General features: G+C 40.9%; 1 protein-coding gene across 1 annotated transcript; it reads right to left on the bottom strand.

The window, feature by feature from the left end:
* Positions 1-1,874: 1,874 nt before the first annotated feature.
* Positions 1,875-13,284, bottom strand: LOC133752501 (zinc finger protein 75D-like). Its single transcript, XM_062183002.1, is given in 4 exon segments — positions 1,875-2,108; positions 2,110-2,456; positions 10,118-10,244; positions 12,832-13,284. Coding segments are annotated over 4 exon segments (1,161 nt in total).
* Positions 13,285-14,299: the final 1,015 nt, after the last annotated feature.

The raw sequence follows: 14,299 nt of genomic DNA on the forward strand, positions 1-14,299 counted from the left end.
GGATCTCTCCGTCTCTCAAACAGATAAAATAGATTAAAAATAGCACCCACATCCCCATTGTCTATCCTCCCTGGGAATGATGTCAGGGTAGAGGATCACCTGCAAAATGAGCTCTGAAGCTAACCTGTATGTATTATAATGGGCTGGGTGCTTTGTGAAGGGTACCTGTTGCTGACCCATTTGGGGGGGGACTTCACTAAATTCCGTGAGTGGCAGTAACTGTTGGCTCCATCAATACAGTGCTTCTTTGAATTTCTCAGTATTTCCAAGAGTGGTACAAAAGCATTTATCCAGGATGCTAACCAACATGAGCTCACCAGAGAGTGGGGCTCTCTTGAGGAAACAGAATTCCACTTTTTAGTTCCTAGGACACAGTCTCACATAAATCTGCAGTAGTCGTGGGGCAGTCATAGTCTTTAAGCCTCTGAGAATATAGTGGTGTATTTTCTCCAAGGCCACTTCTTCCTCTTGGCTTAAAACTCTCATTCTTTTTAGTGGGCATCTCTGTAGTCACCTATTTGCATTTTCATTTAGAGTTTATTAATTTGAGTATGCACCAACTAGAATATATACTGTCCACAAAAATTCTGCCTCTAGCCATCACCTCCCCTTCTTTTACAGACATTTTACTCTGAGAGTCTCTAGTATATTTTGGTTCTGTTCCTAATAAGCATTGTATCTAGTAGAATTGGGACACTAGTGTATTGTTTAACATTAACTAGAAAAGAGCACATCCAGAAAGGCCATGCCAGAATACCAAACTCTGACCATCAGTAAACCAGCTTGCAATGAAAGAAAACACATTAAGAATGCTTAGAAGTTGCACAAACAATGAATGTTTATTTTCCAAATAACTGGCTAAAAGATAAATGAAGGTTACAAACGTTTGTGGGACATACATGGTCAATCCCTGAGCTCGGCAGGCTCACACAAGTTTCAGTTCATCTTCAGAGTAACCTTGAGGACTGTGTATTATTGTCCCTATTCTACAAATATAAAAACAGCTTCAGAAACGTCTCTTGGTAGAAAAAATCTGAAAACATCTATTCCAAAAAAGTAAACATTGACCATTTCTGGGTAATTTGATATCAAAGGCAATTTATTTAACGTTTACATTTAATATAACACATATCATTTTTATTAAAATTGAAATTTTATGAAATATGAAACAGTAGCTTTGGCTGACCTCATAAACCAGGGTGTGACACAGATATAAATCCATGTTTTCCAACTTTCATTGACATTGCATTGCCTTTGCTTGGGAGATAACTTAGAGCAAAATGGAGGGAAACCAACGTCAGAAAACAGTCTCTATCTGGCCTGGCTCTCACTGGGACTATTACTTGAAGCGGCATTCCTTATTCTGCTGTAAAACTTCTAGAAGTTCCTTCCTGGTACCAGATGTGCACCAAGGCTAACAAATCACAGGGCTTTCCTTATGACTCTCAGTCTGTAAAATCTCTACACTGTCTTGAAGAACATTCAGGTATATTATATATATACAGGTATAATATAATATATAATATAATGTATAATATATATCTATATCTATATATAGATATATACACACATTAAAGTACTCTTCCTGTTACAGTGTAAGGTGTCCTGAGCCACAGGCTTATTTCTTCATTGAGACAGAAGGATAGCCATTGAAGCTCTTCCTAATTTAGTCATTCTCTATGAGAGCCCTTCAGAGGAACTGAATATTCTTGTACTTCATCTGTCCTGAGACAGAACAAAGAATGACAGTGGGACTTGTTGCCAAGATATTATTTGCCAAATCCCTGATAACTACAGAATTTAGATCACTGAGGGTGGGGAAGCTCTGGGTAATCAAGTAATTGCGTAGAATCCTATAGTTATAGATAAGAGAGCTAGTCATCTATGTGGGTTTTCTGCTGTTTAATAAGGTGTGAATTCTGAATGAGTCGTCTTCCACACTCATCACATTTAAAGGGCTTCTCCCCTGTATGAATTCTTTGATGTGTGTGTAGATTTGCTGTATGAATGAAGTCTTTCCCAAACCATGAGCATTTATATGGCTTTATTTCTTGGTGTGATACGAGGTGCTTAACATCTGAATGCAATCTAAACCTATCACACTGCTGACCATTTATAGGGCTTCTCTTAAGTATGAATTCTCTGGTGCCTAATAAGTTCAGATCTAAATTTGAAGCTTTTCTCACACTTCTGACACTTAAAAAATTTCTCTTCTGTGTGGTCTGCCCTGTGATGCTTCATATATTTCACGCATGCCTGTTTATGAGTTACAGATATATTTCCCTCCTCTGGAAAGGCTGGATGATCCTTCTGGACTCTGTGAAGTTCTAGGCCTGTTGCTTTCTGGGAAGCTCCTCTTTTGGTCTTTTTTGATACTTTGCATCCTGGTGCTTGCATTTCTGATGCAGAAACAGATACAGGATGATCATTCCCAATATAATTTTTGAGCTTTAACCCTGCCAGAACAAACAGAAGAATAAGTCATCTGGTTCTCAGAGCAAGGAGATTACAGGAATGGAGTTAAAAAAAGACAATGATGATTGTTTTTAAAAGACACAGAAACAACACAGTGTGAACACAATGGTATACACCCATTTCTCCCTGACCCTCCCTGCTAGGCACAACAATAAACCCATTAAACAATATAAGAAAGAAGCGAAAAAATAATTCTGAGAAATGCAAAGAAGAAGGTAAACTGGTTTTTGACCCTAGGACCTAGGGATTCTTACTACTCCAAATACAATCCAGCTCTTGGATTTTTGAACCCTCAACCTAGGTAGGCATACCCATTCCCCAAAATGAATGGGAAAACATCTGACAACAGCAGGCAAATCAAACATAACTAGCAAACAGAATCAGCCTGCAATCCTGCCGATAAAACTGACAGCAGAATTACACGTCCTCCATACTGGGCTGGAGACACTCACAGTCCCAGTTGAGAGATACCAAAGTACAAGTAGAACTGGCAGGAGAAACATGTTGAGGTGAATGGAATGGAAGCCTCTTAAATACTAGAGATGGGAGACTTCTTCCTTTCAATAGGAGATACTCAAGTGAGCAACAGAACCAGCAAGCAGGACCCAGCCACAACACACAGCCTAGGCTAGGAAGCCCAACAGATCTGAGCTTCTCCTTCCTTACTGAGAATCATCCTTGTCTAGGAAAATGACCTCCATATCTTCAGGTAGTACCAGCACAGATCCAGATAAATCAAGGAAGTCAAAACAGCATTCTGAAAATCAAATTGTCATAGGAAGCCTAGCCCACGAAAGTGGGAAAGCACCTGCAGGCTAAACTACAACAAAATAAAAATATTTAAGTAGGACCCAGCTTCTCCTAATGTAATAGACAAAATGATCAGGGTACAATAAAAAAATCATTCATCAGACCAAGAGAAAATGAAAACCGTAACTTGAGTGAAGAAAGGAAATCACATAAAAATGTAATGAAACTAAAAATCAAAAACAAAGGCAATAGAAAAAAACGAAAACCTAAAAACCTCTGGAAATCAAACAGTATACTTCTGAGTAGTGCATGGTACAAAAAGTCTCAAAGGAAATTTAAAAATACATGGAGTTGAGGGAAAATAAAAGTAAAATATATCAGCATGTATGGAATGCATTAAAATGCTCAGAGGAAAATTTATAGTTCTAAATGTTTACACTAGAAAAGGGAAAAGGTCGCAATTAGTAGTTAAGTTCTTTCTTCAAGAAACTGGAAAAAAATAAAAGCAACAGGAACAAAGCTGGTAGGAAGGGAGAAACAACAGAAAAGAGTACAAAAATCATAATCAAACACCAATCTTGTTAAAAAGTTACAAAATTGCTAAGCCTTTATCAGTACTGACAAAACCAGAGAAAACATTAAGCACCAATGTGACAAAGGAAATAGGGTATATCACTACACATTCTACAGCAAGTAGGAAGTAATGAGAGACTACGATGAGCTTTATGTCATGACTATTTTTCAAGGAGGTATGGACTAGTTCCTTAAAAATCATAAACGACCAGAATTCCATCTATATGACAGAAATAACAGCACTATGGCCATTAAAGAAAGTCATTTCTGCCTGAGGCATTGGGCACAGTGGTTAAGATGCCACATGACACGTTCATAAGCTGTATCAAAATGCCTGAGACTGAATCACAGCTCCACTTTCTATTCCAGTTTCCTGCCTTGAGGGCAACAGATTATGGCTCAAAAACTTGCATCCGTGCCACATATATGGGAGATCCAGATTGTGTTCCAGATTTTTGGCTTTATCCTGGTATAACCCTGATGGTTGCAGGAATTTGAGGAATGAACCAGTAGGTCTAAGATCTCTGTCTCAGTCTGCCTCTCAAATAAATAATCATAAATAAAGAATTTTTAAGAAGAAAGTGAATTAATAATTTAAAAAGTCTCAAAAAAGTCTCCAGGTCCAGAGGGTGTCAGTGGAGGTGTCTAGCAAATAGTTAAAGAATTAACAGCAACTTGTGCAATCTATTTCAGAAAAGAGAAGAAATACTGGGGTTGGTGGTGTGGCACAGCAGGTTAAAGCCCTGGCCTGCAGCGCCAGCATCTCATTTGGGCACCAGTTTGATTCTTGGCTGCTCCACTTCTGATTCAGCTCCCTGTTAATGTGCCTGGAAAAGTAGGGGAGGATGGCCCAAGTGCTTGGGCTCCTGCACCTACATTGGAGACCCGGAAGAGGCTCCTGGCTCCTGGATTTGGATCAGATCAGCTCCAGCCACTGCGGCCATTTGGGGAGTGAACCAGTGAATGGAAGACCTATCTCTGTCTCTGTCTCTACCTCTCTCTGTAACTCTGACTTTCAAATAAATGAAGTAAATCTTTAAAAAAAAGAAGAAAAAATACCACCCATATCATTTTATAAGGCCAGTAGTTTCCTGTTAGCAAAACCCCACAAAGATAGTACTAAAGAAGAAAATTAAAGATTAACATCTTCCTTACATTTCATTGCAAAAATTATCAATTAAATGTTGGAAAATTGAATGTAACAATGTGTAAAAAGGATTACATATTATGATCCAATAGGATTTATTGCTGGTGGGCAATGGTGGATACATATTAGAAAATAAATCAACATAACTTATCACATCAACAAACTAAATGAGACATAGCATATGTTTCTATTAACTGAAACACAAAAAGTGTCTTACAAAATCTCATATCCATTCATGATAAAACTAATTCTCAAGTTAAGAATTATATAAACCTAAGAAAGAACTTCAACAACAAATGCAGTGCTAACATCATCTGTAATTGTGAAAAACTGAAGGCATTTGGGAAAATTTGGGAATAAGGCAAGGAGTCTTCTTTTACCATTCATATTAAGCCTAATGCAAACAAAACAAATAAAAGGCACCATAGATAGAAATTGTAGATTCCTACAATAACATTCCCAAGGAATCTATAAAAAAAACCTCTTAGAACTAAAAAGTGAGTATAGTATATGGTCACAGCATACAAAATCAAAACACAAAATCAATGATATTCCTGTACAAAACAAGAACATGCAGAAACCCAAATGAAAAAATTACAATTTGCAATTGTTCCAGTGAAAACAAGCTTATGAAAATACCAGGATATGTGCTTATCTAGACACTGAAAATTAGAGAAAACTGATAAAACAAATGCAAATAAAGATGACCTAAATAGAGACATATTGTGTTCATTAATTGGAAGAATCAACAAAATAAAGTCATCAGTTCTCCTCAAACTGATACGTAGGTTTAATCTGATTTCTGAAAAAGTTTCAACAGAGTTTATTGTTTTTTTTTCAGCAGATATTAGCATTTATTATACAAATAAATTAAGAATCACTGTACATGTAAACAGATTAAAATCCTCAGTTAAAAGATTATATACAATTAGGTACAAAAGAAACAACTGCACATATCAGCACAGTAAAACTGAAAAGAGAGCAACAGTCAAATTAATCACTTACTGAACTAAATGGAAACTGGTGTAGCTATGCTGCTAACATAAATAATTTCAAAACAAAAAAAGATAAGGAATGTTGTTATATAATGACCCAAGAACATTAAAAAGATGTAAAAATGCTGAGCCCATACATACTCAACAACATACCCTCAAACTAAACAATATAAAAAACAGAATAGGGCCAGCGCCAAGGCTCACTAGGCTAATCCTCCACCTGCGGCGCCGGCACCCCGGGTTTCAGTCCCGGTCGGGGCGCCGGATTCTGTCCCAGTTGCTCCTCTTCCAGTCCAGCTCTCTGCTGTGGCCCGGGAAGGCAGCGGAGGATGGCCCAGGTCCTTGGGCCCTGCACCCGCATGGGAGACCAGGAGGAAGCACCTGGCTCCTGGCTTCAGATCAGCGTGGTGCGTGGCCGCAATGCGCTGGCTGTAGCGGCCACTTAGGGGGTGAACCAATGGAAAAAGGACGACCTTTCTCTCTGTCTCTCTCTCACTAACTCTCAACAGTTTATTGTAAACAAAGATGAGCTTACCATAAAATTTACATGGGAAGGTGCATGTCTGGGAATAGCTGAAAAAAAATATTTTTTTAAAAAAATCATTTAGGGCCTGCACCGTGGCTCACTTGGCTAATCTTCCGCCTGCAGCGCCGGCACCCTGGGTTATAGTCCTGATTGGGGCTCCAGATTCTGTCCCAGTTGCTCCTCTTCCAGTCCAGCTCTCTGCTGTGGCCCGGGAAGGCAGCAGAGGATGGCCTAAGTCCTTGGGCCCTGCACCCGCATGGGAGACCAGGAGGAAGCACCTGGCTCCTGGCTTTGGATCAGTGCAGCCAACTGGGGGGGGGGTGAACCAACGGAAAAAGGAAGACCTTTCTCTTTGTCTCTCTCTCTAACTCTGTCAAAAAATCATTTACTTTATTTATTTGAAAGGCAGGGAAGTGGAGAGGGACATAGCTGACAAAGCATGAGAATCTAGAATATAAGTTGAAAAACAATCCAGTTAAAATATAGGCAAAAGATACTTCAATGAAGAAGAGATAGATGGCTGGTAAATGCATGAAAAGATGTAAAACATTATCAGCCATTTGCAAATGCAAATTAAACCAACAATGAGATATCAGAATGCTAACACTAAAAACGCAGACACTAAACATCGACAAGCATGTGGAGAAACTAGATCTCACATACATTGCTGGTGGGAATGCAAGATAGTACAGCCACTCTGGAAAACCGTTCGAGTTTCTAATAAAGTCAAATATTTCATTACCATACTAATGAGCAATTGCACCCTTGAGACATTTAACCCAGAGAAATGAAAATTTCTCTTGACATAAAAACATGTACATGAATATTAATGGCAGCTTTATTCATAGTAGCTAAAACCTGTAGACAGCAAAGACATTCCTTAACAGGAAGTGCTGAAACAGTGGTGTATCAACTCCATGGATTGCTAAACAGCAAAAAATGGGAACTTGACATAGCCAACAGTTTATTCAAATGTCCAGAGGAATTATTTTGAGTGAAAACAGTTAATCCCGAACAACTAAATATACATATATGCATATATATTATGATTCCATTCACATAACATCTTTCAAATGGCAAAAGTTTAGTGACTGGTGTTGGTTAGCGGAGATGTGGGGAAGTGTGTAAGTTACCTTCTGTGGGCAACAGAAGGATCCTTGTATTAATGGAAGTGTCCAGTATTCTGAATATGGTGGTAAATACAAAAACTTACAAGTGATAAAACTGTACAGTACTAATACACACACACACAGAAAGAGAGACAGAGAGAGACAGAGAGACAGAGACAGACAGAGACAGAGACAGAGAAAGAGAAATAAAAATTGGGGCTATCAGAATAAGATCAGGAGTTTGTACCAATCTCAATACCTTGTGATATCATGCTATTTTTGCAATAGTTATCATGGTGAGAAACAGTAAAATGTACATTTTATTTGTACTAAATTTGTATTACATTTTAAATCTGCATATTGAATCTAAAATCTCAGTAAAAATTTCAATTAAAAATACAGTGCACCATCTTAAAATGTTAAGTCCCTGTAATGATTCATGTTTGAGGGGCCAGCGCCATGGAACAGTAGGTTAATCCTCCGTCTGTGGTGCTGGCATCCCATATGGGCACCAGTTGCTCCTCTTCCAATCCAGCTCTCTGCTATGGCCTGGGAAAGCAGGAGAATATTGCCCAAGTCCTTGAGCCCCTGCACCCACATGGGAGACTGGGAAGAAGTACCTGGCTCCTGGCTTCAGATCAGCACAGCTCTGGCCATTGCAGCCATTTGGGGAGTGAACCAACAGAAGGAAGACATTTCTCTCTGTCTCTCCCTCTCACTGTCTGTAACTCTACCTCTCAAGTAAATAAATAAATTCTTTTAAAAAAGATTCCTGTTTGAAAAACTTCTTCTCTTCCAATAATTATACTTATCTATAAGACACTGTATAAGATTTTCCTTGAAATCCTGGGAACTTTGAATCTATGATTCTTCTCTTTGCTCTAAATACATTACTTTCAGTTTAGGGTGCAATGATAATGATCTGGGAATACAACCTTGAGGGCACAGGATGCCATCTTAATTTCAGAATATTTTCCAAATATTCCAATGGGCAAAATGTTGTATCTGTTATCTTCTTTTTTTTAAGATTTTTATTTGTTTATTTGACAGGTAGAGTTACAGACAGTGAGAGAGAGAGGTATCTGCTATCTTCTTAATAGTCTTTTGTGGATAGACACACAAAAAGAAAGCTTAAAAAAGAACCTAAGAAAACAATATGGGAAGTGGGAATCCAATGCTACTGAAGTATATTGGTTAGAGTTTAGAGTAGCTTAGGCTAGGATAGTGAGCGTGGAAGAGGTTGAGATGTGTATGGATTCAGGATATAGTTTTTTTTTTTTTTTGAAGATTTTTTAATTTTTATTTGAAAGTCAGAGTTACACACAGAGAGAAGGAGAGGCAGAGAGAGAGAGGTCTTCGATTTGCTGGTTCACTCCCAATTTCCGCAATGGCTGGAGCTGTGCCAATCCGAAGCCAGGAGACAGGAGCTTCTTCCGGGTCTCCCACGTGGGTGCAGGGGCCCAAGGACTTGGGCCGTCTTCTACTGCTTTTCCAGGCCATAACAGAGAGCTGGATCAGAAGTGGAGCAGCAGGGACTCAAACCGGCATCCAGATGGGATGCCAGTACTGCAGGTGGTGGCTTTACCCTTTATGTCACAGCACCAGTCCCAAGATATAGTTTGAAAATAGAGCTAAGAGGACATGACGCTGGATCAGTTGTGGAGTAAAAGAAAAAGAATGGAGTAAAGGACTACAGAGGGGTTTTTGAACTGAGCAGTTGGTCCCCTTTTCTGACATGAGAAAAATATGGCAAGAGCAGCTTTGCATTTAGTAGCAGGGGGATGACAGATCAACAATTCTATTAGATCAAAGAAGTGAGATGTAGGAATGGGGGTGTGGGTGGGAGGGAGGTTAGGGTGGGAAATATCACTATGCTCCTAAATCTGTATATATGAAAATATATGACATGTGTTCACCTTATATAAATCAAAACTTGTTAAAAAAGAAATGAAAGCATCCCTATAATTTATATCAAAAAAGTAGAAAGAAAAAATAACAATGGACGAGAAGGAAGGAGTGCTTCTCTCAGATCTATATATAAGAAAATATACTCGATTAAGTATTCTTATGATGCCATATGTATGTAGGAATGATAGAAACAGGGAAGAGAATGCTACTCCAGACACTTGCAGTGTCTTCTGGTACTGCAGGACATTTAAACATCTATGAAGGCCTTTCAAAGACAGCAGACATCCATGCTTCTGTCTCCTGTTTTTCTTTAGAAGATTATTAGCCCCACTATGAATTGAATGTGTCAGGTACATCACTTTAGGGTTTGAAAATTAAAGAGCTGAGCTACTGCTAATCTGTGTTGATGATAATTGTTAATAAAATTCTATTGGTACTAAATAAAAAATAAAAGAAAAAATGGATCTGTATTAAGGACGCTGCTGGGAGATCTGGACATTACCTTCCATCTACATTATCAAGTTCAGAGCATTCAGCTACTAGAAGACTGAGACTCCCTCATGGGGAGGGGCATTTTCTATAAAATGAGGACATATCAGTCAACTTCTACACAAGAGAAAGGGTGAAACTTTACCTAGATAGGCAGCATCCTCATAGACATCTCCCATGACATCTCTGTAGAGGGTCTTTTGAGACGGGTCCAGAAGTTGCCATTCTTCGTCAGAAAAATACATAGCCACATCTTCAAATGTCAACAAACTCTAAAGAAGAGAATGGCTTTTAATTCAGTAATTGCCACTACAGAAGCAGTAGAGCAGGTGCTAAGGAATTAAATAGTTCAATATTTTGTGGGAAAGAAGGTGAAATGGCAGAAAGCAAGGAGCCAAGAACACGAGTAAACAGTCTAAGAGGTGCCAAATTCCCATTCCCAATACACCAAGTCAAGCCCTGAGAACATCTGGAGTTAACACACCTCAGAGATCCCATAGAGCATCATGGGTTGTAGGTGGCAGGGAAAATCAGAGGCAAAACCAAAGCGCCCAAAAAAGCTGGAAAAGGCAAGATGAGCTCAGATGCCATATTCCAGTCTCTGATGCTTTTAAGACAGACAATACTAAAATCAGTGGAGTATGCACCGCTGTGGGTAGAAACAGCCAGAAACAATTTCTCTCTTCTTTATGAACAAGAATTCTGAGCTGATGGGTCACCTGGACAAGCATGTGTGTGTGCCTACTAACTGACCACCTCACTGTAGAACCAAATATCTACTAGTCATAGAACCAGTTCCATCTGCTATTTCCCCAGATTTCATGAGTGAAATTAATGAGATGAAATATATCAATATAATAAATATCATAAAATCAGTTGTTCACCAAGCTAGGCAAGAATTACAGGTATCTGAAAAAGAAGGTCTCAGGTCTTTCATTGTAGAGGAGGTGTGGTAGATGGTTGCTTTTTTGCATTTTAGTCCTGCTGCACAATTTTCTTTATATTTTGCCACTGATAGTCCATTTCTGACCCTAATTGAACTTATGTGATGAAGTTGTCCCCGTGTATTCATTCCCTCATCTCTCATCTCAAGTTTTTGAGGAGCAGAATCCATGGTATGAATGTCAGGATTATGTAGTTTGGTCGTTTTTGAGCCTTAGGTCAATTCTCACCTGCTGAACTCCAGCTTGGGAGAAACCACAACTGTGGTATGGCTGGGTACGTGAAAAATCCCCAAAATATTCTAAATGAACCAATGGCTATTAGAGCACCATATAGAAGAGAATTATGAAGTTCCTTGCCTCTTTGATGTACAAATTGGTTTTCTTAGTGAGTATTGCAGTCCAGCTATTCTTGCAGTACCTAATATGTATTCCATCATTCTTTCTAGAATCCATCTATTGATTGTGGCTATGCTGTCTTCCATTTGAAGCTTAAGGTACCTATTGTTGCCCCAAGAGCACCATCTCCTTTCAGAGATCATGGGCTGTAACCTAGATAATCCCCCCTCATTAGCATAGAATTTACTTTTGTTGTAGGGTGGTGGCAGAGGGAGGAACAAGAGTAGAGCTCAGATCTCAGAAGTTGGCTTTGTATTAAAACGGCGAGGTAGGATGCCTGTATCCCAGTTCAGAGTATATGGGTTTAATACCTGGTTCCACTCCTGTTCTAGCTTTCTGTAACTGCAGATCCTGGGAGGCTGCAGGTGATGTCTCAAGTAGTTGTGCCCTTGCCATCCATGTGACAGGTCTGGGTTGAGTTTGCATTTCCTTAGACTGGTCCAGCCTTGGCCATTGTTGGCAGTTGGGGGACAGAACATGTGGATGGGTGATATCTTTGTGTCTGTGTGTATGTGTTCATGAATGCAAATTTTGCTTTCACACAGTAAGTATTTTTTAAAGTGAAAATTTCTGTCCCTACTGCCAGCCTTCTAATCCACAGACCCCCAACAATAGGCACACAATCATAGCTCAAGCATCCAACCAGGGTTGAGCAGGCTGTATGTTATCAGTCTGCCTTTACTATATTGAGTGCTTGCCTGGGATCCCTGCCACATTGAATTGTACCTTCCAATTTTCTCTGATAACCCAGATTATCCAATCCTTCATAGCCAGGGGAGGATTTCAAGGGGGAAAGAGGAAGGAATGGAAGAAAAAATGAGGGAGAAGCAGCCACATGATTTGGTTGCAAGAAGATAGCCAGTGGGCCCTGCTGTGTACACTTCTCTCCCAAGGGCACACATCTTCTCACTCACCAGAAAGGCCAAGGACAGATATCCAGAGGAGGGCAGTGGAGGGTCTTTCTTTGTAGCCCCGAGATGTGTGTTTCTGCCTCAGAGGACAAGACCCTCAGCATCCTGACTCCCTACAGTTCACTGCAGGCGCTTTTCTTTTCCACTATCTTTGTTCGCCTCTTTTCTTTCCATTATTTGTTTTTCTCTATTGCCTCCACAGAGCTAACTTAACCCTTGACTGCTACCTTTTCTTCCCTTCAGTCTCTGGCAGGGCAGTCCAATATTTGAATCATTTCTTTTTTCCCAATTCTTTCTTGACTTTTAGTTCCTTTTCTGAGAACTGGTCTTGCCTCCTTGAGCATGAAAAGGCTAAGCCCACCACCTCTACTTCACCTTGACCCTAAAGATGACAAAATACATTTTTCCCTACAACTAGAAAAATGTCTGCCACAAACTCTGAAAGCTGTGCCCTGACTCGTGCTGCATGTCTGTGACTTCAGGTCCTGGCTCGTGGTCTGACAGGCACATCAGAAGAGAGATTTCCACTACATCCCCTGACAGTCCCCCAACCCGGACACACCCCTTCATCTTATTTCACCAGACACATAAGGATTCTTTCTGCTCACCTCATTCTTTGTTTTAGCAGGTTCCCTGTGGAAGTACTGTGCCAGGGTCACAGCCTGCTTGAGGTTTTGAAGATGATGCTTCTGCAGCCAATCCTGAGTCTTCTGAGGCAGATAAGTCAGAAACCGCTCTAGTACCAGCAGTTCCATGATCTGCTCTTTCGAGTGGATCTCTGGCTGCAGCCACTGACGACATAGTTCCTGAACACGGCTGGCAGCCTCGAATGCTCCAGGTACTTCATCAAAACGGAAGCCCTGCAAGTGCTTGAGAGCTTTCTCAGGACCAATATTCTCTCTTTGTGGGCTGTATTTCTCACTCTTGCTGGAAACCTCTTTCATGGATCCCTTAAAGTCCCAGTTCACAATCCTCACTGTGGAGTACAAGTAAGCATCTGCCTTCAGCTCCCTCCTCATCTTCTCTAGGGATGGTTTTACTCCAGGGTGTGATCCCGACATCCCCTGGTGCCACTGTTCCCAATGAAAGATTCTTTTTTCCAAAGGCACTGAGGGAGAGAAGGAAAGAAAAAATCATGTCAAAATGAATGACGGTGGTAGGCGCCGCGGCTCAATAGGCTAATCCTCCACCTTGCAGCGCTGGAACACCAGGTTCTAGTCCCGGTTGGGGCTCCGGATTCTGTCCCCGTTGCCCTTCTTCCAGGCCAGCTCTCTGCTGTGGCCCAGGAATGCAGTGGAGGATGGCCCAAGTGCTTGGGCCCTGCACCCCATGGGAGACCAGGAGAAGCACCTGGCTCCTGCCTTTGGATCAGCGCGCTGTGCTGGCCGCAGCAGCCATTGGAGGGTGAACCAACGGCAAAGGAAGACCTTTCTCTCTGTCTCTCTCTCTCACTGTCTACTCTGCCTGTCCAAAAAAAAAAAAAAAAAAGAATGACGGTTCCAACATGGCTGAATAGGGACAAGATGTGCTGAATCTGAACAACAGAAAAAGCATAGGAAAAGAGGATGGAGTGCACTCCCAGGAAAGAGCTGGAGAGAATTTTGCAGTGGAAATTCTACAGAAGGACAAGGGATGCCACAGAGCAACATAAAAGTAGCAGGCGTGCAGCAATGAGCCCAGGCACTACACACGACCCCTCGGCCAGGAGCTAAAGGAAGCACCATCTTTGGAGAACAAGGTGAAAGAAGACTGTCACGGCCCATGCCACTGGTGATATTGTGTGAAGGAAAGCCTTGGGGGCCATACTTTGGTTCTGGCCTGGAGCCCTAGAGGGGACAGGGTACCTGAGAACCAAAGGGGCATGTTTCTTTATTTCCATCCCCTGAAAAGGGTGCACAGCAACTGGTAGGTAGAAGGTGCCATTTTGACACAGTAGAGGCTGTTGCAGTTCTTGTGTGGGCAATGCACCTGGTGATTTTACCAGAGGAAAAAAGTGATGTTCACCACTGACTTTGAGCCTTGCTGGAGGGTTGAGAGGACACTGGGCACCCACCTAGGGGCTGTACGGTGACCCCA

This window comes from Lepus europaeus, chromosome X (assembly GCF_033115175.1).
Source record: "Lepus europaeus isolate LE1 chromosome X, mLepTim1.pri, whole genome shotgun sequence".
NCBI lineage: Eukaryota > Metazoa > Chordata > Mammalia > Lagomorpha > Leporidae > Lepus > Lepus europaeus.